This window comes from Cucumis sativus, chromosome 1 (assembly GCF_000004075.3).
Source record: "Cucumis sativus cultivar 9930 chromosome 1, Cucumber_9930_V3, whole genome shotgun sequence".
NCBI classification, from domain to species: Eukaryota; Viridiplantae; Streptophyta; class Magnoliopsida; order Cucurbitales; family Cucurbitaceae; genus Cucumis; species Cucumis sativus.
The window spans coordinates 32146986-32174600 of NC_026655.2; the positions used below are offsets into that span (position 1 = coordinate 32146986).

General features: G+C 30.1%; 1 protein-coding gene and 2 long non-coding RNA genes across 3 annotated transcripts; 1 reads left to right on the forward strand and 2 right to left on the reverse strand.

The window, feature by feature from the left end:
- Positions 1-7221: 7221 nt before the first annotated feature.
- LOC105436361 lies at positions 7222-9147 on the reverse strand. Its single transcript, XR_970243.2, has 2 exons — positions 8430-9147; positions 7222-7591 (listed from the first exon to the last, which is right to left on the reverse strand). It is a non-coding gene; the product is annotated as an uncharacterized LOC105436361 (long non-coding RNA).
- A 13733-nt stretch (positions 9148-22880) lies between these two features.
- LOC116403189 lies at positions 22881-23489 on the forward strand. Its single transcript, XR_004215814.1, has 2 exons — positions 22881-22998; positions 23083-23489. It is a non-coding gene; the product is annotated as an uncharacterized LOC116403189 (long non-coding RNA).
- Positions 23490-23846: 357 nt separating this feature from the next.
- On the reverse strand, positions 23847-26408 carry LOC101219658 (DNA-directed RNA polymerases II and IV subunit 5A). Its single transcript, XM_004145398.3, has 5 exons — positions 26106-26408; positions 25523-25733; positions 24926-25102; positions 24540-24653; positions 23847-24239 (listed from the first exon to the last, which is right to left on the reverse strand). Exons 2-5 carry the CDS (start codon positions 25721-25723, stop codon positions 24114-24116), a joined length of 618 nt encoding a protein of 205 aa, XP_004145446.1. The 5' UTR covers positions 25724-25733; positions 26106-26408; the 3' UTR covers positions 23847-24113.
- Positions 26409-27615: the final 1207 nt, after the last annotated feature.

A 27615-nucleotide genomic window follows, 5' to 3' on the forward strand; every position in this document is an offset into this window, starting at 1 on the left:
TTTTTTCTTTTTAATATATAAAATACACAAACACCGTCACCACCGTACATGAAAATTTATTAATTTCTAAAATACTAAGTATCGGTATGAATTGAACTAAAAAAAAAATGTTTTTCAATAATACATTTTATTTTAAATATTTTTTTTAATTTAGTTTTTAAAAATTTCTTTAAAATAGATTATTTTATAAATGAATTTTTTAAAAATGTATTATTTTAATTTGCTAAACACTACCATTTTTTTTCAAAATAGTTTTCTTTGTTAAAATTAAACAATTTAGAATCTCAACCAAACACACCTTAAGATTACGTCTAGAAGGCGTTAATTTTTTTTGTCTATGCATATTTTTGTTACAAAATCAATAAGTAAGATTGAGATCAACACTCAATACATGTGATTCACTAATAGTGGTTGTCCAAAAGCTTGCTTGTGTAATTGTGTTACATCTCTTGCTTTCGATTTGTGGGTGTTTTCTTTACAAAATGGTTGTTTGTTTGTTTGTTTGGTGATGTGATGATGTGTCATTGAATATGGATCATTGTATGCAAAATGCTCTCTAATATTCTATTCATCATTCAAGTTAACATGATCATTACATGTCATATGCTCTCTCAATGTCTCCACCACCTATTGCACAATTTGCAAAGTGCAAGTTTTCCTATTTCTTTTCAAGTGTAAGCGAGACAATAGGTTTACCTGGGTGATCAGAGTCGAACACATGAAATTGATATGAAAAGAATTAAAATTACCAAAGTATCCTAAAGATGTTGTAGAGTTAATTTAATGAGGATTGTTGTGCGAATGAAGGAATGGACGAACTAACTTGCGTTAAGGAAGAGGTTGGAAGGAAGTTCTTATGCTACCAGGCGAATAAGCTATACGACCACCTCAATACGATATAAATTGCTAAGCTATCTCATGATTAAGACATGCTCCTCTCGGAGTCATTGAACACCACAATGCGTCTCCTTTCGTGATCCAAATGACTGAGACTAGTTTAGTGATGAATATCTAGAAGTATCTATTTATACTACTTAGAGTGCTTCGGGTTTAAGGACAGCAACCTCTCGGCGTTTATTATCCACGTTTGTTCACCTTTTAGGATACAAATAAGGGAAATCATCTCGTAAGGTTGAGAAAACTCTTTTTTTTTTTTTATATTTGTGTTAGCTACGTCTTTGCTACTTACTCTCTCAGGCAGTTGGCGACATGCACTGGCCAAGTGATAAATGTAGCTCGGTTAACACTACAAACAATATAAATAAAGACTATTTATCAAGAATGAATCATAAACGTAAACTAGAAATAACATAAAGACAGATGGATCAGTAAAGAAATGGATGGATGAAAAAATGTATAAATGTACATTGTATTAAATAATAAAGGCCTTCAACCACTGTACAATATGGACAAATGCAATGTAAAGAAATAATAAAATGGAAAGAGAAGAAAAGGAATACAAGTTAGGGGGAGATTGGAGATGACATCTTCCTCACTTAGGTTACAAGTTCTCACTTTACAAACTGAATGGAGAAGAAAAGAATGAACTTTACAACCAGTGGTAGGGCTAGCTAATTCTTGCCATCGATCGACTCTTTAGAAATGGTCGGTCAATGCAGACGTCTGACCTTATGACCCATATAGGCCTTGGACCTCATTTTGATGGAGATGAAGTTTCTTTTGTAGGCAACTTTTGGTAGAAAATCTATCATTCTAACCATGTCAAGGTCGAAAGCTGTCGCTTTCGTCAAGTCACATCGCTTCATCTACCACTTTTGTTTTCTAGCAAACCTCTTCTTGCGTAATGACTTGGTCTTCTCGCCTTATCTCTTCGCGAGTTCCTCTACGATTTGTTAGCTTGTTCTTTTGTAAATATTCTTGTGCTTAGACACTAAAAATAAGGTAAAAGCAGACATGAAGTTCATGTAAAGTGCATTTCTAAATAATTATGTATTTACAACATAAGTTACGCGTTTTGACACATTTATCATTCGTTTCAGTCCCATTTTTCTACCCAAAAGGCTAGAATAACTTGTTTTTTTACACACTCTTAAATTTAGAATAATGCTTGTCCTCAAGCATCTTTCCATATCATGCTTGTCCTCAAGCACCGTCCTCTTTAAAAACTTACCTTCTTCTTAGTATTTCTAGGCTTCTCAAAACACGATCAAGTTCTATTCGTTATTTAGGGTCTACTCTCATCGCATACTCCTTGCTATGAAAATATTTCAAAGTTCAGAATGCGACAAACTTAATACTTAAAATAATTTTGCTCATTCCCCACAGTCAATCTTATTTTCAAAATTAGAAATGATGAAAGTTTTCGAAGAGTTTTGAATCCTTTTATTTCGCGAAAGGATGCTTTTTATTTATATTTACTTGCAGTTTGGCATTGAAAATCATAGATACTCTATGAGTCTGTTTCTCTCCTCAACTATAACTCTTATCACTTTTTATTACCCAACTCTCTAATTTTTACTCAACTCTCTTATTATCTTTTATAATAAATAATACTTTATCCCTTAAATATTTTTGAAAAAAATACCAACAATCTATATATATATTCAATCATTAATTAAATATTCATTTAATTTAATTAAATAACATTCAACCCAACATTAAATCTTTAACATCACCAAAAATCCAAAAATCAATCATTAATTAAATATTCTTCCAATAAATATTTAATTAATCCTAATTTTCACGAAATCAAACAATTCTCACCAATTATCTAAAATAACACCCAAATAATTTCAATGTAATTAAATTAAACTAAGATAATTAGATTTAAAATTACCTTAATTTTTTTGGTGTTACAGGCTACTGCGACATTGTTAACACAATATAAAGTGATGGACATGCATGTTCATGTTTGGAACAACTTCTAAATCATGTTGAAACTTCCTGAGCCAAAGTGTTTTTTTTGCTGCTTCACAAGCAATGACGTACTTAGCCTCCATAATAGAGTTTATAATGTATACTTGCTTGATGTTACGCCATATCACAACTCCTCCGTTGAGGGTGAACACTCATCCCGACGTGAATTTCCTAGATCCTTATAGATTTGGAAATTTGAGTCAATGTATCTTATAAGGATAAAATCCTTAGCTCTATACACAAGCATGTAGTTTCTTATTCTCCTAAGATACTTGAGAATAATTTTAACTGCCGTCCAATGGTCGTCTAATCTTGGGTTCGACTAATACCTACTAACTATTCTCACTACATAACAAATGTCTGGCCTGGTGTAGAGCATATCATATATTAAGCTGTTCATAGTTGAGGCATAGAAAATACGTCTCATATCCTCAACTTTTTGAGGTGTCTTAGGACACGATTCATTAGACAAGTGAACCCCATGCTTGAAAGGTAATAAATCCTTCATAGAGTTCTGCATCTAATATTAAACCAATATTTTGTGGATATAGGTTGCTTGAGACAGTGGTAGCATTTTGTTCTTACGATCCCTTACGATTTGGATCTTGATAACTTGTAGAAATACAAGTTATTATGATATTTTAGGTAGAACAATGATAACAAAACGTATAGTTTATGTTGTAAATACATTTTACATAAGATTTTGAGCTTTTGATTTGGTGGTAGAGTCCAACCAATCGTCGACCTACTGACATCAGTGTCACATCACATGTTTCTTAGTGAAGTAGCTCAGACTTCTTTGTTATTCACCGCATAACCCCTTTTCTCGTTGGAGAACGTCCATCACACAATCCTTTCACAAACGCGTTTTACAAACATAAGTCTCTTGGTGCATTAACCCCTTCGCATGGCCTTCAATTACGTTGGTGGCACACGATCAGGTCCTTACAATTTTATCTTGTTTTTGTTCTTTTAAATTAGTGAAACTATTTAGATTTCTAAATAATTTAAATTTAGGTATATGAGAAAACAGTTTGATTTTTGTTATAATTATGATTATGAATATTTTTCTCTTTGAACATTAGCATTTAGTAAAGATGTAAAAAGTAGGAGTAACTATATATAACAAACTTGATGATAGAAAACAAACAAACCCAATATTTGTGAATAATGATAAATTATAACCTCTAAAATATTGAATATCAAAACTTATGCAAAATATATAAAACAACAATAGTGGTGATTTCATTAAAAAAAAAAAAAACATCGAGGATAACACATTTTGTTGAACTGATGTTGATCCTATACCCTTGGAACGGGTCACAGTCCAGAAAAATGGTGATGGTTTCATAAATGACGAAGAAGTGGATGTTGGACTATCTTTTGATCATGATGATGATTGTTTTATAAATGACAGCGTAATTATAACTCTTTTTTCATTTTTTAATCAATTTTTTTTATTTATCATTAATCTTAAACCCTTCTTGTGAATTTATAGGTATGACAGTTGGTCCACTTGACAGAAATCATGAGGCCGAAGATGAGTACAATGGTGTCAACACTCTCGGGTGAACATCTTCCATAAGGGAGGCTTTAGGTTTAGTCTACACTCCATTTATTTTTTTCATATGAATATTATTCTAGTTAACTTGGCTAGTAATGTTCATATGAATATTTTTTCGTTATTTAGATGGTAGTTCTAATGTTAGACCAACACGTGGAAACTCTCGTAACATTGAGTTGGACAATTACGTCCATAAGCATGGAAGAATTCCTATCGAAATTACTACTGAGTTTATCAATGAAGCCTGTTGGTCTTTAAGCTACAAAATTTAGCAATGCTATTGAAACCGATATGATAGAAGCTTTTTCTGTAAGTTGCACCAATTGGAAGGATGTACCAACCAATGTGATAAAGCTTGTTCAAAGCCGACTTGATGTAAGTTGATCATTTTCTTAAATTATTATTGAATATAAAAATGTTATGAGAGATATATAAGTAAAATTTTTGTTTGTTTTTCTTGCAAGATCAATGTTATCTTTGTGACTCTATAGTCGAACAAGTGGTTTTTGCAACACACATTCTAATACTTTAAGTCAAAGGAGTGGAAGCTAGGAAGTTTGAGAGTAAGAATATTCAAGATATCCTGTATGACAGTATAATAATATACAATTATAGAGAAGGTTGAACTTGGTGTCTAGTACCCCAATTTCCTTTCAAAATCAAATTATCTAATAACCTAATTAAATCTCGTACTGTGGGATAATTTTAGCTTGGAGATGTGCCTATGTGGAAGTTGGGCCCCTCGACGACGTTCGAGGACAATAGACACACAAGCCCAATGACCAAGTAGGCTCCTCAACCTTGGCCACTAAGGTTATAACCAACTAGAAGTGTTTGGCTCAAATTAAAGGTCCAACTTCTTCATCTCGTGGCTCGTCATGACCTTATCTGAGCTAGGTTATTCTATTCATTACAATAACGTCAATATATACTATCTTTAAATGGAATTTCCTTTCTATATATAGGTTGACCCTCATACTATAAACTATAATGCTTCATTAAATTTTGTTTGATCCTTTGGATGACCATTTTATGAGGGATTGATTATCATGTTGTGTATCTTTAACTATGTTCTCGTGCTTTTTATCTTTCTTCATAAACTTTCTATCTTCCCATTCTAACTCATGACTTGTAAATATTGCCAAGTTATATATTGTTTTGATTGTTAGAAATAATTTTCATATTTTTAGATTATAATTTAAATTTAAAACTTTTCTCAAAAGTCCCAAGAAAAGATTGATATAATTCATCTCTACCCAATTCACAAAAAAAGAAAGAAAGAAAAAAAAAAGCATAAACTTGGGTTCAGAAATCGACCCCATGAATCCAAAAATTACCATAAAAATTGTTCTATATGTACACCAGAGGTTGTCCAGTTAACAAAACAATTGTAAAATACAAGGAAAAAAAAAAAAAGATTACCCAAACGCACCCAAATTTAGTAAACATGCACAGAAATTTGTGTGATTCTCAAGGTTTTAGAATCCACTTAATAAACCTTTGATTCTAAACTTATGTGCCCAAATGCTGCCTTAAGATTATGAATCCCAACGCTCTTTACTTTTGGCATCTTTTACATCCCTAAAACTTAAAAACCTTGGTTGAATCAACCTATTTTAGTCATTTCATCAAAACAAACCCTAAATTCAAATTAGTTAATTAGGTACCTTATATACAATAATACTATTTTCTACCTGAATTTCAATGTTGAGGTATGCTAGGTTTAGGTGCTCTCATGGTTGTTGCTTGTTTTTTAATTTGTGTGTTTTTTTAGAAATTCTTTAAATTGGATTTCAAATTGAAGTTTCACTTCTACAACTAAAATGCATCTCATTTTCATATGTTGATCAACCCATGTGAAAAGTTTCATACATGTAACCAAACCTTTATATGTATCTACATTTTCATAAATACAAGAGAGTTATCTATTTTAACATTCATCTCACACCATTTTCAATCCTAATTCAACTTTAAAAGTTTGATACAATAATATTATAATAAAAGAAAAGTAAAGGAAACAGAAAACGTTGTCCAAATGCTAAGAATACATACAAATTAATAAAAAGGGAGAAGAAAAGCAATTAGAGATCAGAGGGATTAATATTAATATGATTTGTGTGTGTTTGTGAATATATTTTTATATATTCTATCATTTATTCCTTCTTCAACTATTTCTGCTCCTGTGGAACTCTCAGGGTTGTACTGCTTGAAAGATTTATTGACTTTCGATTATGCATTTATGATATAAAAAATTTCACCGTTAGCTAAAACTTCAAGATTTGGAAGACGTAAAGTGGATTGGGATTAAATTGGTTTTGTAATTGTTTAAATAAGTTTTATAAGTACAAAAACAGAAGTATATATAGACACATTTAGAAAGATAATCCAAACATGGTGTAAATTTGAAAGCTTAAAAACCTCTTAAATACAAGTTTTGTAAGTATCAAAATATATAATAGGTTAGGGACTTACTAGAGTTAAAAAAATTGAAAATCTGCAAAACCCATTAAATATATATAAAATTAAATAGGGTTAAAGGTTAGGATGTAGACTTGTAATTTAAGTTGTAAATAATTCTAAATGAGAGAGGCACATGTTAAGTTTAATTTTTGTCAGTTTTTGTACGTATTAGACATATTTTTTCTGTGGTTTCTTTTACAGATTTGTCTCTCTCTGCTGCTATATTTTGATTTCTGGAGTGTGTATGGATGCTGTTTTAAAGTTGAGACAATTCAGAACAGACACACCTGATGTAATGTGTGAAAAAACTTCTATACAGAGACCATAAATTGACTTTTCTTCTATTTTCTCTTATCTTCCTTGACGTACAAAGTGTTTTGTGCGTATGTTCAAACAACTTAAACTTGAATTTAGTAACAAAAGTTGTACATACTCATATGGACGCCAGTGGAAACAATTTATATGGTAGAATTAGCACCATAATTATAAAAAAAAACATAACATGAGAAAGACCCAATTCACATTTGAAACAACAACTGATTTCTTCTTGATCAGGGAATTAAAGATCATATACAAAGGCTTGATCGACTAAAAAAAGTGTTAAAACCTACCAACTCACCAACTTTGATTACTGTTTAACATCCTTTCCTTTTCCCATTGTAATATTGATTTCCATTTGTTATTGATCTTCTACAATATTCAAGCACACAGGTCAAAAAGACTCTTAAAAGCATTGACAATATAACAAAATTGAAAGCTTATGGAGAGTGAGGGGAGGGGATTGACTTCCATTCCATGTTTTGGTTTGCTTTAAAATGAAAGGAAGAGCAAAGAGAGGGCCTATATATATATCAATAAATGTATAACAAAATTAAAACTTGAAACTATGAAACAGCATTATTTGAATTCCAATTCTATTGTCTTTGCTTTGCTTTGAATGTGAAAAAAAAAAAAAACTCAAGAAATATAATTAAAAGAGATGAAATTAACATTGAAATGAGAAAACATTTGAATTCAAATTTTGTTCTGAAGACAAAAACAAGATAAAAACTTGGGGAGGATAAGGGTATTGACTGCCCATATATTCCAATTCTTGGGTTGCTTTAAAGATGAAAATTTGAGAGAAAGGACATCAACACTTAAATTTCTTTCATATCTTTGATGTTCCTTTACAATGAAATTAAACTTTTTAGAGAGAGAAAACTTAAGGAGAGAGAAAGAAGATTAATTATTGAATTCCCATATCCACATCTGAATATCATTTCCCCTTCAAATCTTAATGACCTTCCCATGTTATTTGGTTGAAATCACACACAAAAAGAAAAAAACTACCTTGCAATTTAACAACCCTTTCCAAATAAGCAAAATCCACAACCCACCTCTTGGAGAAAAAAAATCTATAAGACAACATTAAATTCAGGTTCATATAAAAGGCAAAGACAATAAATAATCAATGAATAAAGAAGACCACAAACAGGTAGTTTCAATAGACAAATGAAAAGGAGAAAAAAAGGGGGGATATGTGTACCTGAAATGAAGAAACTGGAGGGCATTGTAAAATGAAAATTGTTGGTGAATGAGTGATTGAAGCTGCTAGAATGACCTGATTTTCAAATATAAAAAAACCCTTGAAAACCATAATATCAAAATCCATTAAAAAAAAAAAAAGAGAGCCCATTTTTGCCTTATTAATTTCAATAATATTGCTTTATAAAAACCTCTAAATTAAAAGAGAATTCAGCAAATTAAATCAGATCATGCTGGCAGCTTCAACCTCTCAAACCAACACATATAATCCCCAAAATCTCAACCATCAAGAGAGAGAGATAGAGAGAGAGAGAGATTTGTTTGTTAAGAAAAAAGGTAGAGTTTGAGATCCAAAAGGCTAACCCTTTTAAGGATATTTGGCAAAGAAAGGATAGAGGTATCCCATATTGCATGTTTCAATTTAATTAAACTTTTTGGCACTTTTTTATCATAATTAAATTATGATAAATACCCTACATACAACTTTCCTTTCTAAAGTAGCAATAATAATACTCAATTTTAACTTTCGTTACATAATTTTAAGTCAAGTGGCTTCTTAAATTATCAATTGATCCACACTTCTTTCTATAGATTTAATTATATATCATCTAATATGATTTTACAAGGTTTAAATGGCAAAAACAAACCCGCAAAGTGATTAAAGGGTATTTGTTATAATTTAATATTTTTTAATTAAATAATACTATTTTTTAAAATTAAAAAAACATTTGTTGCAGTTATTTTCTTATTGCACTTGGAGGGAGGGAGAGAGAGAGAGAGAGATGAAACGGTGTGGTTTTGGTCCTTTTACAGCTATGATACTGACTCATTGCTCCTCTTTCAATATCAAAGTCTTTGATGAGTATTGTTTTTAAATTTGGTTAGTAAAAGATGCTTTAATTTCTCTCATTAATTAATTAAATTTCAAATCAAAAGAGGTCCATTAATTTCTTTAATTCAACCCAATTTCTTCCTCAAATATACCTAACTTTCTTCCATACCCACCCCCAAAGTCTCAATCTTTTAATTCTGTAGTCAAAATTTTTAATTCTCTTTTAAAATTAAAAAAAAATGTTACTTTTTCCTTTTATAAATTATTGTGTAAGTAAGAAAATATTGAGAATTTACAACGCTCGATCTCTTCTATGTCGTTGATGAACCATAAATGTTTTATAGTTATTACTCAAAATAATACAATTTATAAATTCCCCTTAGCTACCTTATTAATTATTTCAATATATTTATGATGATATATTTAGCTTGACAAAAAACAAAGAAAGAAAGAAAGAAAGAAAGAAAGAAAGAAAGAAAGAAAGAAAGGAAAAAGCTGTTGTGAGTATGACCTTTCTAAACAGCAGGCCTAGCTACGTAGGTTTTGATAGTCAAATGCATGAGCTAAACAAATCAATAATACACCAATATTGTCTTTAATTTCCCTCCCTATATATTTCTTTTTCACAATTTTACTTTTTTGAAGACTGGTTGGTGAATAATTATTTCCCTATAGAAAGGTATTAATATCCAAAAACAAAAACCCCTAATTTATATGATAATAAAACCCTAATTCATATATCTTTTGAATTTTATTCAACTAATTTTTACCAATTATAACCAACTTACACCTCAATCCTTTTAAATTTAGTTTTAAGTCAATAATATGGGGTTTCCATATAATTTAATTGATTAAAATATGGTTTAGAGATAACACAATTATTGGTTTTTTTTTTCTTTCTTTTTCAAAATTGAACAACCATATGAAAAGTATATAACAACTGAAAATCATAGGACTTGTGTAATCAATCAATAGCTTTCCTAAGAAATTGAATGACTAATAGGATATAATTTTGGAATTTAAATATTATTCATTATAAAAATAATCTCCTTATAATTCATAGTTTAACTAAAAATCACTTAAGAATTATTCCAAGTGATTGACCCAGATTCCTTTTAAGTCTATTTCCTTAAATAAATTTTTTTAAAATAACATTTTTAATAATAAAGTTGTTAAATTGTCATTTTATCCATTCCTGTTAGAGAGTGATTAAAATTGAACGAATTAGATTCTAAAATATTATTTGAACTATAACAAAATGAAAAGTAGTAATTGATAAATGATATATGAATTGTAAATGATTTTGAATTGGGCAAGTTGGTGGAATGAGTTGAGAGGGCTACATTTTTGTCCTTAGCTTTGGGAGGATCTTCTGTCTTTTAGGTTACTGCCCTTTGATTTTGTTGACAAACACAATGGCATATGGACAAATTTCTCTTTGGAAAGGACCACACCCTTCCAATTTTACTTTTCCTTTCTTTTCTTTCTTTATTTCTTTAAGTTATCAATTTGATTAGTTTTGATTACATTGTCACATGCTTTTGCCTTTTTTTCTTAACTTTATCTCCTAAAGAGTTTTTGTATCATCTTGATTTGATTAACAGAAAGCTGCATGTGTGGTTCTCAATAATTTCAACTAATCCAAAATTTTATATATTTTGTTTGTTCCAGTCTATAGACTTTACTAATTGTTTTTGTTGATTGGATATAAACAATTTAGTGGTTATGAGTTGAATTTTGATTGACTTTTTAGTTTCAAAGGTGTGTTTTCTAAACTAATTTTCACCCTTTCAAAATTACATTCAACTATATGTTATCAAGTTCTATTAGTTGAAATTTGGACTGTGCATGTTTAGTTCGCAAAAAATGTAATCCATCAAATTAATCTAAAACGCGGACTCCTTTCGTTTATTTGTTTGGTATACACACGTAATAAAATGTGAGATCCACAACTAAATATGTAAATCAACAAATGTCATTTAATTGTTCCATTTGGTTGCATGTTCCAAAATTATGTTGAACCCACTAAGAGATATTGTTGATGTCGTTATCATTATCGTTATAAATGTTACTACTGTTACAAATGTTGATATTGTTTCAGTAAGAGAAATATGAATATATCTACCATAGTTATTTCTTTTGTAATAATTGACACTAATTGTAATGATAAGAATAATAGTAAGAAATAAACAATATGATAACAAACAATGCAAAAAGTAAACAACTTCAATCTTAATCAAATTACGTTTGTAACACGTTTAATTAAGTAAACATGGTAAAAAAAACCAATGAAATTATGTTTGTGATTGAGTTTACTCATAAAAGACTGATCTATAAATGAAATCGCACACTGATTACACTCATATTAGTTACAAATGAGTCAAACATGGTCTTGGTTTTGCTCAATTATCACTAGCCTGGTTTAAATAAAGTCTACAAGTGGTTCCTAAATTTGGTGTTATCAATATGAGCCAACTCTTGTTTCCTTATAATTAATCTTTTTTGGAACAAAAATTGAATTTTAGACCTTGGAAATGAAAGTTGATGGTAATTTACACTAATATTAAATATCTAATAATACATTTGGCTTGAGCTCGATAACAAAACCTTGACAAACATTCGAGTGTCATCAGGATCGGATGTCTACTCTCTTGTTGGGTGATGCTCTACTAGATTCAAAGTTCTACTCTAACTACAACCCTACTTCAATTGCTTCGTGAACATTTTGCATGTATATCTAATGAAGTGGAAACGATGAGAAAACTATACGTCCTCCTCTACAAATTTCTATATGAGTTATGTGTAAATTCGCTAATTAATAATATAATAATAAGTGTTATTTTGAAACTAAAAGCTTATAATACAGAACCAAATTGGATAAATTATTTTTGAATAATAACCAACCAAATTCATAATTTTACCCTAATTTTTTATTTGACCCACATGCCATTTTGTTTATTTAGATATGTATTTATCTTCACAGATGTGATCGTGAGTGGGTCTGTGGATCTTTTGGTTGTCTCTTGTGGTGTTATATATCCCTTTTTAATTTGAAGGTCTCACTTAATTTTTATAAATGGATTATCTATATTATCTTCAATTTTAGATTACTTTTTTCTATCTAAACTATCATTTGTTTTATCACTTGTTATAATTATTATTTGTTATACTTGTGTTTTGATTTTATTCTATAGTGCTAAACATATTATTGAGGTTCGTTTTGAACCAAGGATGTGCTTAAAAAATGTGTTGAAATATATATACACACATACATATATCTTTAGGGTGGATGGCTATGTAAAAAAATGTTTTTCAAATAAAAAAAATATAAATTTTGTTTGAGTACAAAAAAATGAAAAAATTATTCATTTAAAGTGAGGTAATAGTTTAGGCAAAATATTTTTTTTTCATTTTTAACTTTTTTTTTGTATTTAAAATGTCATATAACTATATCAAATAAAATATATATAAAGTTATTTGAAAGGCCTTGAAACAATTTTTAAAACCTTAACGATTAAAAAAAATACATTTTGAAAATTTGAGGATCAAATTAGTCTACTTTTATAAAATTGGAAGGGACACTTGCACTCATGAAAAAATATAAAATAAAAATTAGGTCTATGCCTTCCTAGTTAAAAATGTGAAATTGCATTTGATTACTGTATAATTGTTATCAGATTGTAGTTTAATTACCACTAAATATCAATTATATTTGATTGTTGTATGATTACTGTCTAATTGTTATTTGATGTTCATTGTTATCTATTGTTGATGATACTCATTAACCATCTGATTATTATTTAATTTAGTATATGTCTTTTACTTTTTATTTTTTCAATTTTTCAATTTTAGTTAGGGTGTGTTTTGATTGATTTTTGAAGTGTTTAATTTTTAAAATAATTCATTTTAAGATAGATGAAGATGTTTGAATTAGTTTAAAATAATTTTTAGAAAAATGAGATTATGAAATAAATCATTTTAGGGAAAACACATGCAACCAAATTTTAGAATAAATGTTTATTTGATATTTGTTGACTAATCTTTTTCAAATATTTATTTTTCTTCTATTCCTTTTTTGCTAACTATTTTTAACTCTACCGTTCTTCTTGTTTTTGTTTTTGTTTTTCTTTTTAAATACTCTGAATATTTTTTCAATGGGTGTTGATATACATTTAAATATAAGGATTTGCAAATGTTTCACTCTCAGCCAAATCTACTTAGTCTTAACATCTGTGAAAGAAATCATGAGGTTGTCAATGAAGAACATGATCGTTTGGTTTGTGAAATTAAGATGAATGAAGAACGTGATGAAATTGCACATCATTTTGTCTAGTTGATATTATATTGTATCGAAAAATGTATTTATCTTATTTATATTTTGTTATTGGAAATTCATTATTTTTTTATGGTTATATATTTACATTTTAAGATATTTGTGCTTCTAAAATTAAATTGTCCAAAAAAATTAATACAAAAAAATTATTATTTTGTTTTAAGTAACTAAAAAATTAATAATTTCAGGTTAACGTGCTATTAATTTAAAAATATATTTATGAAAAAAAATTCAAAATGTGTGTATTTCTTTATGAAAGTAGTTCATAATGTTTAATAGTCTTTTATGGTAATTTGATTTAAGTATAAACAATGGTTAGTATAGGATAAACTAAACATAATTTTGGATATAAACATGTATGAAAAGATCAAACCAAATAGGTAAGTGTTTAGATTTTAAACTCACTTTACAAAAAATGTTTTTTAAAAAATATATGCTTAAAAAAGTATTTTCTTTATAGGCAATCCAAAAGGACCCTTAGTCTCGTAAGATAGTTATTTGATTAGCTTTCGATTGTTATTTGATTATCTTATATTTTTTTTTCAACTTTAATTACATAATCATTTTATTATCATTTCGCGTGATATTCTAAAATGAATGGAGTGTGATTGCCCAAGCAGTCTGCGTGATATTCTCTGCAAACTAACGCGCCAGATGCCTACTAAGCCAAATTAAAATGTAATTAGAAGAAAATTTAATGAGGAATTTTGGACTTAGATGGATTGCAAGAGCTTCATTTATATTTCAAGCCAAAGTCAGTACCAAAGGAAAAAAAGTCCATGGTAGCGGAAGATTTTACAAAACCATTTCTCAATTTAATTTGAGAATCCCAAATTCCCTGTGCGATGACGAAATAATACTAAAACTAATTTTCTTATTATACATTAGAGCTTCATTTATAGATTATGGAATGAGTGAGTTTCATCTTGTATAATTATGTTTCCAACTACCCACTAGAACTTATCCCCAAAATGATAAGCATATTGAGTCGACAATTTAGTCATTCTCACTAGTACAAATCAAAGAACAAACCCTCACGAACAGGAGTTAATAATACACTTAGGATTAAAACTAAGTTACCTAGGTCATCCTAATGAAATAGAAACTTAACTAGTTAACGAAGTTCCTTATATTGGTTACTATTTCGTGGTCCAGTCTTATGCAAACTCATTGCATAAGATATCCTCACTCGCATGTCACATACACAAACGCGTTGGATCATTGCATTTGTATCAAATATAAAGTTAGTCATATCCATAGTGTTACCAGGATAAGGTACCCAACCTTATCCCTATATTATATACTTTTTAAGCTGATATCGAACATTGATCCTTATTGTCTCTCATATTGTTCAAGACTCATCAAACAACTTAGGATGTTAGATTATTGGATTTGGGTTATTAAGATAAAACTAAAAATATAATCAATAACATTTACTAAAATTATAATAGAAACACTTTATTAATAACGGTTAATGACTTATATTTACAATCTACGAGTTTTAGAACATAAATCCCAACAAGTATTATTTACAACATTCAGTACAAAGTCATTACATATGATTCAAACAATACTGGGGCTTTCTCCGCCTAGCTACTATATGCTATGCGAGTAGACAGTGTCCATTACAAAAATGATATGCGACAAGGGGCACAGTAGGTGATCAAGTGTGAAACTCCAAAGTTTTTAGATCTTTGGAACTTGTTAAGTTTTAGAAGAGAGAATGAAATTTGTAGGAAAAGAAGGTAATTTTTTTTTTTTTGGAAAAAGTCATTAAGGTTATATGTTTGAGTTAAAGAGAAGTTAAGTTGAACATAAGAAAAATTGGCTACCTTTAGGCGTTTTGGACTTGGTGGGTAGCCAAAAAAGGAGTAAATAACCTCCAAAAAGGTTATTAAGGTAAGGCAAGTAGTTAAGGCAAGTAGGTAAGGCAAGTAGTTAAGGCAAGTAGATAAGACAGGTAGTTAAGGCAAGTAGTTAAGCATGGAAAATATAACCTCCAAGCAAAGGATGCTAGACGAAATGATGGATTAAAGAGGTTAGTAGGCGAGATGAGATGAGTTTGGGTGTTTTGGTTAGGTGGCCAAGGCTATGCGAGATGATCATGAGATAGTTTGGCGTTTTGGACAATAATATGACATGATTAAGGCATTCAATTTAAGACTAAACCCAAGTGTCTTAATAAATTTTCATGAATTCTATGATGTGGAGGTGAAGTATGAGGTGTAATTAGGAGCTTAAGAGGTGAGTCTAATCAAGGATCAAGTGTCAACATATTTTTATAGAAGGCTTCCTATAAATAGGCAATTTGAACAAAGGATTTCTCACAACTCACTGAAGCAATTTCACTCAAATTAGTCTCAAAATACCATGTCTAGTTTGTTAAGGAGGGCTGCTATGCGTTTTGGATACGAGAAGGTTGACATTTTGGTAAAGAGAAGACGAGAAGGTCAGTTTTCGAGTGAATCTGAGCAAGGTGCACTCCTAGAAAACTATAGAGCTCATATTTTGAAATTTGGTTATAAAATTTGGAGATAAGATAGTTAAAACAATTTATAGCAACTTTATAGAAGGAAGATTTTTGAAACAAGTTATGTATTGTAAGTTATGATTTTTTAAATTTGGGTCATGTATTTTAGATGAAAAATTAGGTGAAATGGGTGAAGTTTTCATGTTATAGGAATGTTTTGGATATTTTCATGATCAAAGGATTAATTAAGGATTAAATATGAATATTTTAGATCAAGGAGGCTTAGGAGGAATTTACGACGAAGGATACATACAAGTATTGTAAGTAACAAAATGTTTTAAATGCTATTAATTAAACATGGTTTCAAGCTTTACAAGCAATAACTTATGAAATGATTTACCAAGCATGATTTTCAAGTTATAACTTATAAATTTTTATGAACTGATGTTCAATTTTTGAATGATTTCATAATCAAGTTCAAGGAAAATATTTCAATAATGAAAATGTATTCAAATGTTTTCTCCATGGCCAAATATATCATGAGACCTATTGTATACATGTGGTTAACTCCATACTGATGATAGGATGACGAGTCTATAATTTATGGGCCATCAGGAAGGGTATATATTTATGCCTTAAAGGAGGGGGATAACTCCCCAACGACTGTTCCATCTTCGGATGAAGGGGTACATACTGCCCCTAGCTATGGAAGATTGTTTTCGAAAATCTATACAAATATTTCAAGTATCATGTTTCGAAATGAATGTTTATCTATAAATTTATTTCAAGCTTCATTTTTATATAAAAATTTTATGAAAACTTGTTTTTTAAAACCGTTGCTCACTAGTCTTTTGACTTACCCTTTCAAAACGTTTTTCCACTTTCTAGGTACAGATTGTGGACTCTCCGCATGCTAAACTTACTGCTGTCAGGCCAACTTAGTTTTTTGTCATAAAAGAAATTGTTTTGCTAAAATTATTACTATATTTACTCAAGAGTTTCTACTTTCGTGTTTGGTATATTTTTTACTTGGTATTCTTAAACGAAATTTTAAGATGGGTTACACTATACTTTAAAAAGCATTTCAAAGTTTAAAGACTTCCGCTGTTAAAATATTTCATGTATTCATGTAAAGGGTCAGTTGAGGTTGTTTTGAAGGTGAATGGCTTCAGCTGACATCACACCATATCTTGGGCCAAGCAAGCAGGTGTTCGAGTGGGGTACGACATTAAGACTGCAGTTCAACGTTGGACTAAATTAAATCGTCTAGTGAGTGAGATCTTTTATCAAATGACTTAAATAAATCAAGTTTGTCTTATCGAACAAAATCATTTCTAAAATAGGTGTTAAAGCAAATGTGAGCCAACTATTACACTTTAGGTTTAACATTTATTCATAATGTCAAACATTTTTCAACATCTCAATTTATCAACAACTCATAAATCATAAAAGATACGTTGTTTATTAGTCAACACAATTCATGTCACATCATATGCTTCTCACACACTTCATTTCAATCCCGCAAAATTATTATGCTCAATCTATTATACGTCTTTGTACCCTTTCCTCGACTCAAGCGTTTGCTAACCTCTTTTAGCAAATACCATCAATTCTATTATTGCTTAACACACCCTCCAATGCCAGATCACACAACAAGCAAATGACATCTCATATCATACCACATAGTAAGTATGAAGCATCCCATTCAAGATCACTCAACATGAATAGGGCGTTCTATTCCATATTACACAACAAGAATAGAGTATCTTATCCCAGATCACATAGCAAGGATAAGACATCTTATCCCAGAGCACACAACAAAGGATAATACATTAAATCGCATAGGATACAAAGATGATCTTATTTCATGAAACATGTATTCACCATTTTTCCACATAATGCCAACTTCATCAAGATACACGTCATGTGTTTTAACACACCTACCTCAAGGTGTAAAGGAATCGTATTCAAAACATTCTTTCATTTAAAAGTTCACCTATAGGATATCCTTGTATAGTTTATCTGTTCTTTTCATTTTCACAAGAAATCCAATTCAGTCATAAAATTACATGTGTTTTGGGAATCATAAAGAATAAAGAAACTCACACAATCATGGTCTCAAAAGAGATAGATTTAACTATTCAACAAATTTTAGAATTTTTTTTTATTTGAAAATATTTCTAAGAGGGAAAACTACTCATAGTTCACTGTTAACCAATTCCTTAGCCTAGCTTCATCAAAATATTTACAGGGAGTTTGTTTTGCATCTTGGATACTCCTACAACTCTTTCTTAAACGAGCTCAGGGTAAAAAGTAACTTCAAACTGGCCTGAAATACTCCATTTATAGTTCTTTCTCCAATGAATTTTTCCATTACGAAATGATTACCCTTGTGGACGGCGAGGAGTGGTCCAATCTTAAAATGTCAAGCGTCTCTATCCAACCCTTATCTTGAATTTTGATTGGAAGGTGAGGTTTAAGCAATCGCCGACCTACTGACATCAGGGTAACATCACTGTTTATTGGTGAAGTAGCTCAAATTGCCTAGCGATTTTCCGAATAGCCTTCCTCATATAGGGATTTTCCATTTCATAATCATTTCGCGAAAAGGAATTTATTAACAGGAGTCTCCTCTCAGAATCCCTACTGTAGGACCTTCATCGCATTGGTGGGATGCGATTAGGGTCTTACATTGATATCTTATTACCATGTGATTCCTATATGATTGAGTTTTTAAACATTAAAGGCATTTATTTAAATTAAAATCAATGTCATTTTTGCAAATAAGTTCAAATTCATAATTTGTAAGGTTCCATGGTAAAGAAAAGAGCTATTGAAAGTTGAAGTGTAACTACAAAATGGTACGAAAATTTAAAAACTTAAATTAAGTTATACCTAAAATAGTAATGATCTAATAGAAATCATATGACAATCATATAAAAATCAGATGTCATACAGACATAAATCAAACTCCAATTAGATAGAAATCAAATGTCAATCAAAATCAGAATTTAAACTATGTGTATACCTTTACTTTCATTAGAAACTCTTATATTATATTGAAAGTTTGAAAATTGAACAAACAAAAATGATAAGCTCATTGAGTCGACGATTTGGCCGCCACTCTCACCCGTACAAATCAAAGGAAAATCCTCGCGAACAGGAGTTCATAATACACTCAGAATTATGACTAAGTTACTTAGATCATCCTAATAAAATAGAAACCTAACTAATTAATGGAGTTACATCTAATTGCTACTATTTCACGGTTCGATCTTATGCAAACTCATTGCATAGGATACCCTCACTCGCATGTCAACTACACGAACGCGTTGGATCATTGCGTTTGTATCAAATACAAAGTGAGTCATATCCATAGTGTTTCAAGATAAGGTATCATGTCTTATCCCTATATTATAGACCCTTTAAGCTAATCTAAAACATTGATTCCTGTATTGTCTCAAATATCTATAAGTTTTAGGACATAAATTTCAACAGTAATAAAATGCATTTGTGGGTGTTATCTGTGATATGTTTATTATTTCTAAATCAACTTTCCATGAAATAAAATTCAAAGGTCAAATCAAAAGTTACACCATGCAATAATATTAGCAAACGGGGAAAGCTTCCTATTTTGGCATTCATATTTCTTTTTCTTTTCTTAAAAAAAATATGGTTTTAAATTAATGGAATCCCATCTCCTTCAATCACATTGGTCCAATAATTATAGGATCTTTCAATGTCTTGTGTTTTTAAAAGTTGGGGCATCCTAAAAGTTAGACTAACATTTGGCCAATCAATCCAATAATAAAAATTAATTGTATAGTTTATAGGTTATATTTATATAGCTTTAATAATAATAAAAAAAACAACAACAATTTCATTATTATTTTCTCCATCTTTACAACACAAAGATATAATAAATAATTATAAATTTATTTCAAGGATATTGTTACACCAAAATAATTTGCTTTCAAAAATCATTTTCTTTTAGTATAAATGAAGATTCTTATTTAATATACATAATTTTCAAACACGTACTCATGTTAATCAAATTAAAATATCACTCCATGGCCTTATTCCATATTCTGTCACATATCTACAAAACTAATATTTATGAGAGGAATAAAATGAAAATTGTATAAACAGTTGGAGGCTTTTTTATGGGATGAGAAAATGTTGTTCTAGGATCGATGCACTCCAAGTTGAAGGCTCTCCATGTAGAATCTGATGCCCTTAAAGTGCTGATGCTATTCAACTTTGAAGTTGTTGATCTCATAGAAACCAACAACATTATTATTGTAGATGAAATTTTGATATCTTTGCATACACAGTATATCTTCAATGTATTTCTCATTTCGAGTTGTTGTCTAGGGAAGGTGTTGGGCATAGTCTTGCTCGGATTTTTGCTGAGGTTGGGGATGAGCAGCTTTGATGTGAGTGAGTCTTCTAACAGGAAGGATGGAGAGTTTTCTTCGGTTGATAGATTTCCTGGTTGGTTAACCTCGGTTGTAAAAGAGGGTTTTCGCTCTTATGCTTCTACTCAAGGTTTCGTTTCTTTGAATATTATTAAAATGTATTACTTTTCATATGAACGTCGTCCCCCCCCCAACTCCCATCCTTTTGTTCATGTGAGAGAGATGGAGTGATGTTGAAGCAAATTAAAGAGTATGGGTGTTAATTAGGGAAAGTACAATTAATTAATGGGCAGGTAAGGTTAATGGAGTTTTCTCCATCCTAACAATGACTTTAGTGAACCAACTAATGTGATATGTTTCCTATGGTAACCATGTTAAGATCACTAATATATATATGTTTAAACATTGGATCATGGCAAACATCATAATCTTCTTTGATTAATTAATCACAAACAAGAAACACAAAGACATGCATTGTCACTTTTGATTATATTTTCCAACTAACAATTGACAACATCAATTTCAAAGATTTATTAATTAATTATATATATGGTAAACAAACTATTGTAAGTTGTTGGTTACTTCTAACCTATTCTAATTCTAATACCATTTTTTACACTAAATTAATATAAAACAATTTTGAATTTTATTTAAATGTTTGTAAAGAAAAATCAGGGTGATGTCTTGCATATGTCAACCACATGTTCATAGCATTTGATTTCTTTTTTTAAAAGAAAATGAAATGCATTGGTTTTTCAAGTTGGAAGTTTAGCCATCTATACTATATATAAAAGGGAAACTATGCATCAAACGAGAAAAACATTTAGAAAAAAACAGTTCATGACACTTGTTTTTTTTGCATATTGCGAATATGACAAAATTAGTGATATCAAACAGATATTAGATAGTAACCATAGATCTATTAGACAGTAATTAAAGGGTTATCGACTTTTAAATTTACTATTTTTATAATTTAGAAAATGTAGTGACATGAACTCTATTATCATTATAAAAAAGAATAAAATGGTTAGTTTTACAAAAACTCCACATTTTTTCCCTTTCATTATAGTAATTAACTATATAACATTAGTGGTAATTTGTCAGCTTTAAAAACTTGTTAAAAAAATCAAAAGAAAATTGTAAAGCTACATGATTTGTTAAATTAATTAACAATTAACATCTAAATATTAATTACATTTAAAACAAATCCAATGAAAATTTAAGAGAAAATTGTAATTTGTTAAATTAATTAACAATTAATACCTAAATATTAATTATATTTAAAACAATCCTAACGAATTATCAAATGTTTTTTTATTTATAGATATTAATCACACTTTATTCTTTTTCATTCCAAAAACCTTTTAAGCTTTTCTGATTTCCATTCTTTTAGAAAATGATTTTCTTCACTTTCTACAAATTCAATATACATAACCCCAATACGCTAAATGAAAAATATTATTTTTTCAAGCCTACGATGATGGGCAACGATAATATAGAAATATGAGAATGTTTGAAGTCACGTCATTAGAGTGCATCAAATCACGTACAAGTCAATCCATTTAAATAAAATAAAAACCAAAATAGAGGAATGAGGCAGCAAGAGTCACTACATAGCAAAATTAATAGAGATTTTCGTATTGGAGTATTGTTGATTAAGGTAATTATACACAATAGTCATTAGAGGAATATAAATAATAGTTTATTTAAAAATTTCTATTCGACAAATAGTGAGCAAAGTATATTTGTCACGATGATGTTAATTAATTGCTACTCATGGTAATTGCGGTTTAATTTGGAGATTGTTTTTGTCCTTGTGTTTATCACGTGAAAATGAAGGAGTGATTTTAAAATTTACTTTTATTAAATACATGAGTAATAACTTATGATTATTAATACCAAGAAAGATTATTAGCAATATGTAAAAGAAAACACACTTACTTTCGACTAACTTTTATGAGTATATATATATATGATTGATAGAATTTGGTATTTGTTATATTATGTAAATATTTTGGGATGTTTTTACTTTCAATAATTTTTCTATTTTTTAATTATTTGAAACTGAATAGGATAGAAAAAATAAATAATAAATAGTAGTGGTTTAAATGAACATTTGAAATTAATTTGGTAATCAAATCAGTCCAAATGAGAATAAAGAAAATATATGAGTAAATGAACAAAGTAAATCTTGTCAAAAGCACTCTATGGTAGGGGACAAGGAAGGGAGACGTGAACTGTCACTCTTCCGGCTAAACAAAGCCAAGTTGTTTTTTTCTTTTAGAGAAGTTGATTGTGCTTGTCCTAATACTATGAAATAGATAGATGCTATGAAAATGATGAAATGCAGCCTTTATATTCGAATGACACTTGAAAGGTTGTAAACACATTATCTTCAGTGCATTTTCAAATACAACATAGCACACACATTAGTATCAAATATTTTATGGTTTTTTTCAAGAGTTGGGATTTTAAGAAGCAATTTTGACAGTTAACTGATGAAGTCTATTTACTTTTGTATGCACCCTTTACATTCTAATTTTGTATTTAGGTTAATGCTAAGTGGTTCGATGATGAAGTCTTATTTACTTTTGTATGCAGATGATATGTCTCTTGCAGGTATTGTTAGGTATAATTACTCAAGTACAAACTATGTTACAGGAGTTTGACACAAGACTTGGATGGGTCAAAAAAAGAATCCTTGGGTTGAAATGGTAAGAAGCAACAAATCAAATAAGATGTATATCAACCAACATAGTTATTGAGAAAAAGCCCTTGAGAAATTCTATTAGAATGAGTATAAAGTTGTGTCTACTCTTTTAGCACAACACTTCAAGTTGTCATCTAGAAATTGTCCGAAAGAGTAGATTAGAACATGAAGCCTTAGGTCTATAGTACCCCATTCCCAAGTGGTGGGGAAAGTCGTCAAACTTAACTTGTGTGAGTTGGTGTATGACAAATCTTAGCAAAAGATTTAGAAAAGCAAAGAGTAAAATATTATAATTTAATTGTCTTAATCCTCTTCTTAGCTTAATGTAGCTAATTGACAAGCATGGAATAATTTATCATACCCAACTTCTTGGTTTGTGTAAATTTAATGAGATTGTGTATGTATTAATTAATTAAACGAAATTTTGGTTAGCATGGAATACTATGGTGCAATGTTAATGCAGCATTCGCATCTCAAACCTAAAACTTCCAAACAGTCCAAGATGCCAAGAGAAAAGCTCTTAAAAAAGCAAGCTTCTAAAATGTTCATCAACCGCACAAGAAAATATTTTAGCAATGAAAGGTCGACCAAAAAGATCCAAGCCATAAACCGCATAGTTCATTGACCTTTCTTTGTCACCAATAACCTCAATATATGAAACCAATAAGTTTTTATTTATTTATTTATTTTTATCAAAACTGCTTGAATTATTTTCAAATGCAGCAAAATCAACCCATTTTTTAATGCTACATGCTTGTGAGAAAGATGAAAGAACACAGAGAAGCTACTAAGTAAAAGAATGTACTAAATAAAAGAATTCCCTAGTTTGAGCTCATACAGGAGAATTGCCTAAATCTAAATCCACTTCCACGCTTCCATGTAGGCGAGTACCATGACTTCAATTGCTCATATCGTATTGATCTCAAACAACATATCTGTATGTCACATATCTTCCTGCAGTTTCGCTTGGTCGGATGATCTTCACTACCTGTCCACGCTTCATTCCATAATATCTAGCAATTGGATCAGTAACCTGCATGCGAGGTAGCTAAGACAAAATACGAAATCACATTAGGAACTAACCTACACACATTTCAACATGTATCCAAGAGTGTCAAAGCCAAGTTGCATGCACCTCCAGTACTGTTCTAACAAAACTGCCTAACCCTACTATATTTGATAGTCAATGTAACTCCGAGAATATTAAATCTTTCATAAAAGTTTTATTATTTACAAAGCCCTTCTTCACCAAGGCCCAATCTACCAATGTCATTTCAACATGTTTATGGAAACAATTCTCACAATGTTCTTGTATTTCAAGAAAATAGATCAAATAAAACAAACTCACTTGTGTATCTTTCACCGTATACCTCTCCAGCAACGTCTTCTTATCTTCATTTGTCAACAACTGGTGCTCCGGAATGAGAACGTGATCTTTAATGTTAACCAGCAATTCTGCTTCCTGCATCAAAAAGTGACAAAGAGGTAAACATTAACTTCAGTAAAAAAAAAGAGTGTATGCAAAAGCATTATTATATGGAAAAACGGAAATCACATAAGTAATTACAAACTAACTTACCATTATTTACCCCCTAAACCCCTTCATTCATACTGTCGATGTGAGAGTCGACAAAAGTATGAGAACTAGTTTTAGGATAGGAGCATAGAAGATATTTATAATATATCTGACATTAAAAGGCTCCAGAAATTATTCAGAGATTAATTAATTTTTACCTGGAAAACCTCCAAATGGAATTTAGGTGCTTCGCAGATACTAGAACGAGCAAAGGAGGACAATTTTTCTTGAACAACCAATATTGCTCTAAAAACATTATCTGATTTCATACGATTTATATATGTTCGCACTGTCTTGACACTAACCTTTGGCTCTTCAGGAAAGAAAACATATATCTGCGTAAAAGAGTCACAAATTAACGGAGGGGAACAAATAAAAGGATTAACAAATAGCCTGTACATCCCTATAACCAAACTTAACATAAAATTGGTAAATATTTATCAAATAATATTATATATTACTTGATGTTAGATAGCTAAGTAATTTCCATGTCAAAATACTTGAGAATGACTCAAATACAAACTTCTCCTAAGGGAATTTACCAAGGTAAAGTTTAAACATGTTCAAACTGCCTGAGTCACTGAGACCTTGTTTTATACAATTAAGAGGTGTTTGAGGCACTAAATTGAGTTGGAAATTTTGAGTTAATATGTTAGAATTGAATTAGGAATCCTGTGTTTAGGAGCCGAGATGAAGTTCCTCGGCAGAAATCATGGTAAACAAGTTTGGAGGTACGAACTAGCATGAAACTCTACCTGGTCAGAGCTATTATTTCTCATGGATTTATTGATAACAAGATCTTCTTTTTTCATGGTCTCACCATACTGATTTTTAAATTGTTCTCTTGACATAGCAAGCTCGAAGTCTCCAACAACGAATCCTCTGTCTCTCAACATCTGTAACACGGTTTTGCGTGCTCTAAAGAGTTTGGTGATTTCTTCCTCTGACAACACCATCTCTTTCAGCCTAAAAACACTTTCAAGAAATTCAGTACTCAATTATTATTCTAGTTTCACAACAAGATGCACATGGAAGAGTATAAAACTTAATTCCCCAATCAAAAATAGGGGGAGAAAGAAAATAAAATCTATCCAAATAAAAGGGAATCATCAAATCACAGACATTCAACACATAAACATAATCAAGTTGAAATATATTAATCATTCCAAAGGGTATTGATTTACTATTGGTAGGATTGGGAAAATCCACGTAAACAATAATCCAGACAGCAACAGGAAAAAAAAAACCAGCATCATGATTGAAATACAAACAAAATCACAGACTGCAAAGCAAGAGTTGAACTAGATTGTTTCCAGGAGGAAAAAGTACTGAAAGAACCTGATTAAGAAGGAAAGTGGAAGAAAGAAATCTTGGTTTGCCCAAGTCTATGAAGGAAGCCAATCGACCGTCAACTGTGAAGACGTGGGAGAGGAAAGTGTGGAAGCGCAGGTGGGCGGAAGGGATGGTGCCGTGGTGATTTTCTGGTGAAGGAATAGCTGAAGAAGATGAAGAGGTTGGCTGCGCATGAACCACTGGAGGACCCAATTTTTTTCTTAAATAGGTTTGGGGTGTGGGAATTTGAAGAACTATTTTTTTAAAATATTTTATTAACGTAATTTGTTTTTAATTTCCTATTCTTTTCTATTTTTAAATTTTATTTTTAGAATAATTGTATTAGGCGACACAATACAAATATCATTTAGCAATATTAGCACTAACCTTTTCAAATGTGACTTAGTTTTTTACATTAATTATGGATCAATCTACGCAATGTCCTTTATTTACTCATTTTATATATACAGTTTTGGATATTTAATTGATTCTTCAGCTTCTTCTCCATAGTTGAGAGAGGTGAATTAACAACTTTTAAAGATGTTGACATTACCACTATTAAGAATGAGTTGGCTTTTAAGGAGAAAGATTTGTTTTGTACGTAGTAAAGAAATTTTGTTGAAGTCATTCTGCTTTCAACAACAATTTTGAGTTTAAGACATTGAGATCTAATTTAAGATCTATTGAGTTGGGATGTAATGAAGATGGTTGTCTTTGGTTTATTAGAGCATCACGTGTATAAATTTGGTGTATTTGGTACATCTATATTATAGTGTATTTGGTGTATCAGACTTATAGGGAGTGTATTAAACTCATTAAGTGTATGAACAAAACACAGTAAGTGTATGAACAAATCATAACAAATGTATCAATAATGCAACAAACATATTATGCTTAGTGCATCAATGTATTTAATTGATTGAATGTATTTGCAAAGTTTAACAAATGTATGGACAACAGATCAAGTGTATCAAACCAATTATGTGTATCAAGTGTTATTTAATTCATCGAGTGTATCAGCAAGAATAACAATTGTATCAAAAACACATCAAGTGTATCAACAACATATCAAATAATGCGTGAAAATGTTTATAATTCTAGAAGGTAGGTTTGAACCTATGGCTTCTACTTGGACAGCTGAGTCATTTTACAGGGGTTTCTAATGAGTGTACAAATGTAGATAAAAAATTTCTACAAACAGTTAAATAAAAAATAAGATACCGTTAAAATTTAACTGAAGTACATCTATATTATAGTGTATTTCTATATATTGACCAATTGTAATTTTTTTAAAGAAGGAATTACATTGTATTTATAATTAAGTATACCTAAGGTGTTTTGGATCAGTGCATCTAAGAATGACAACATGCCATATACGGCCTTCGAAGTACCCCTAATAGAATTCAAACGAGATATGGAAAGATTTGAATTGTTGCAACCATCCCAATAAACGATCAAACGAGACATGAAAAGATTTGAAGACAAAAAAAGTCTATCTTGAATACATTCTATAAAT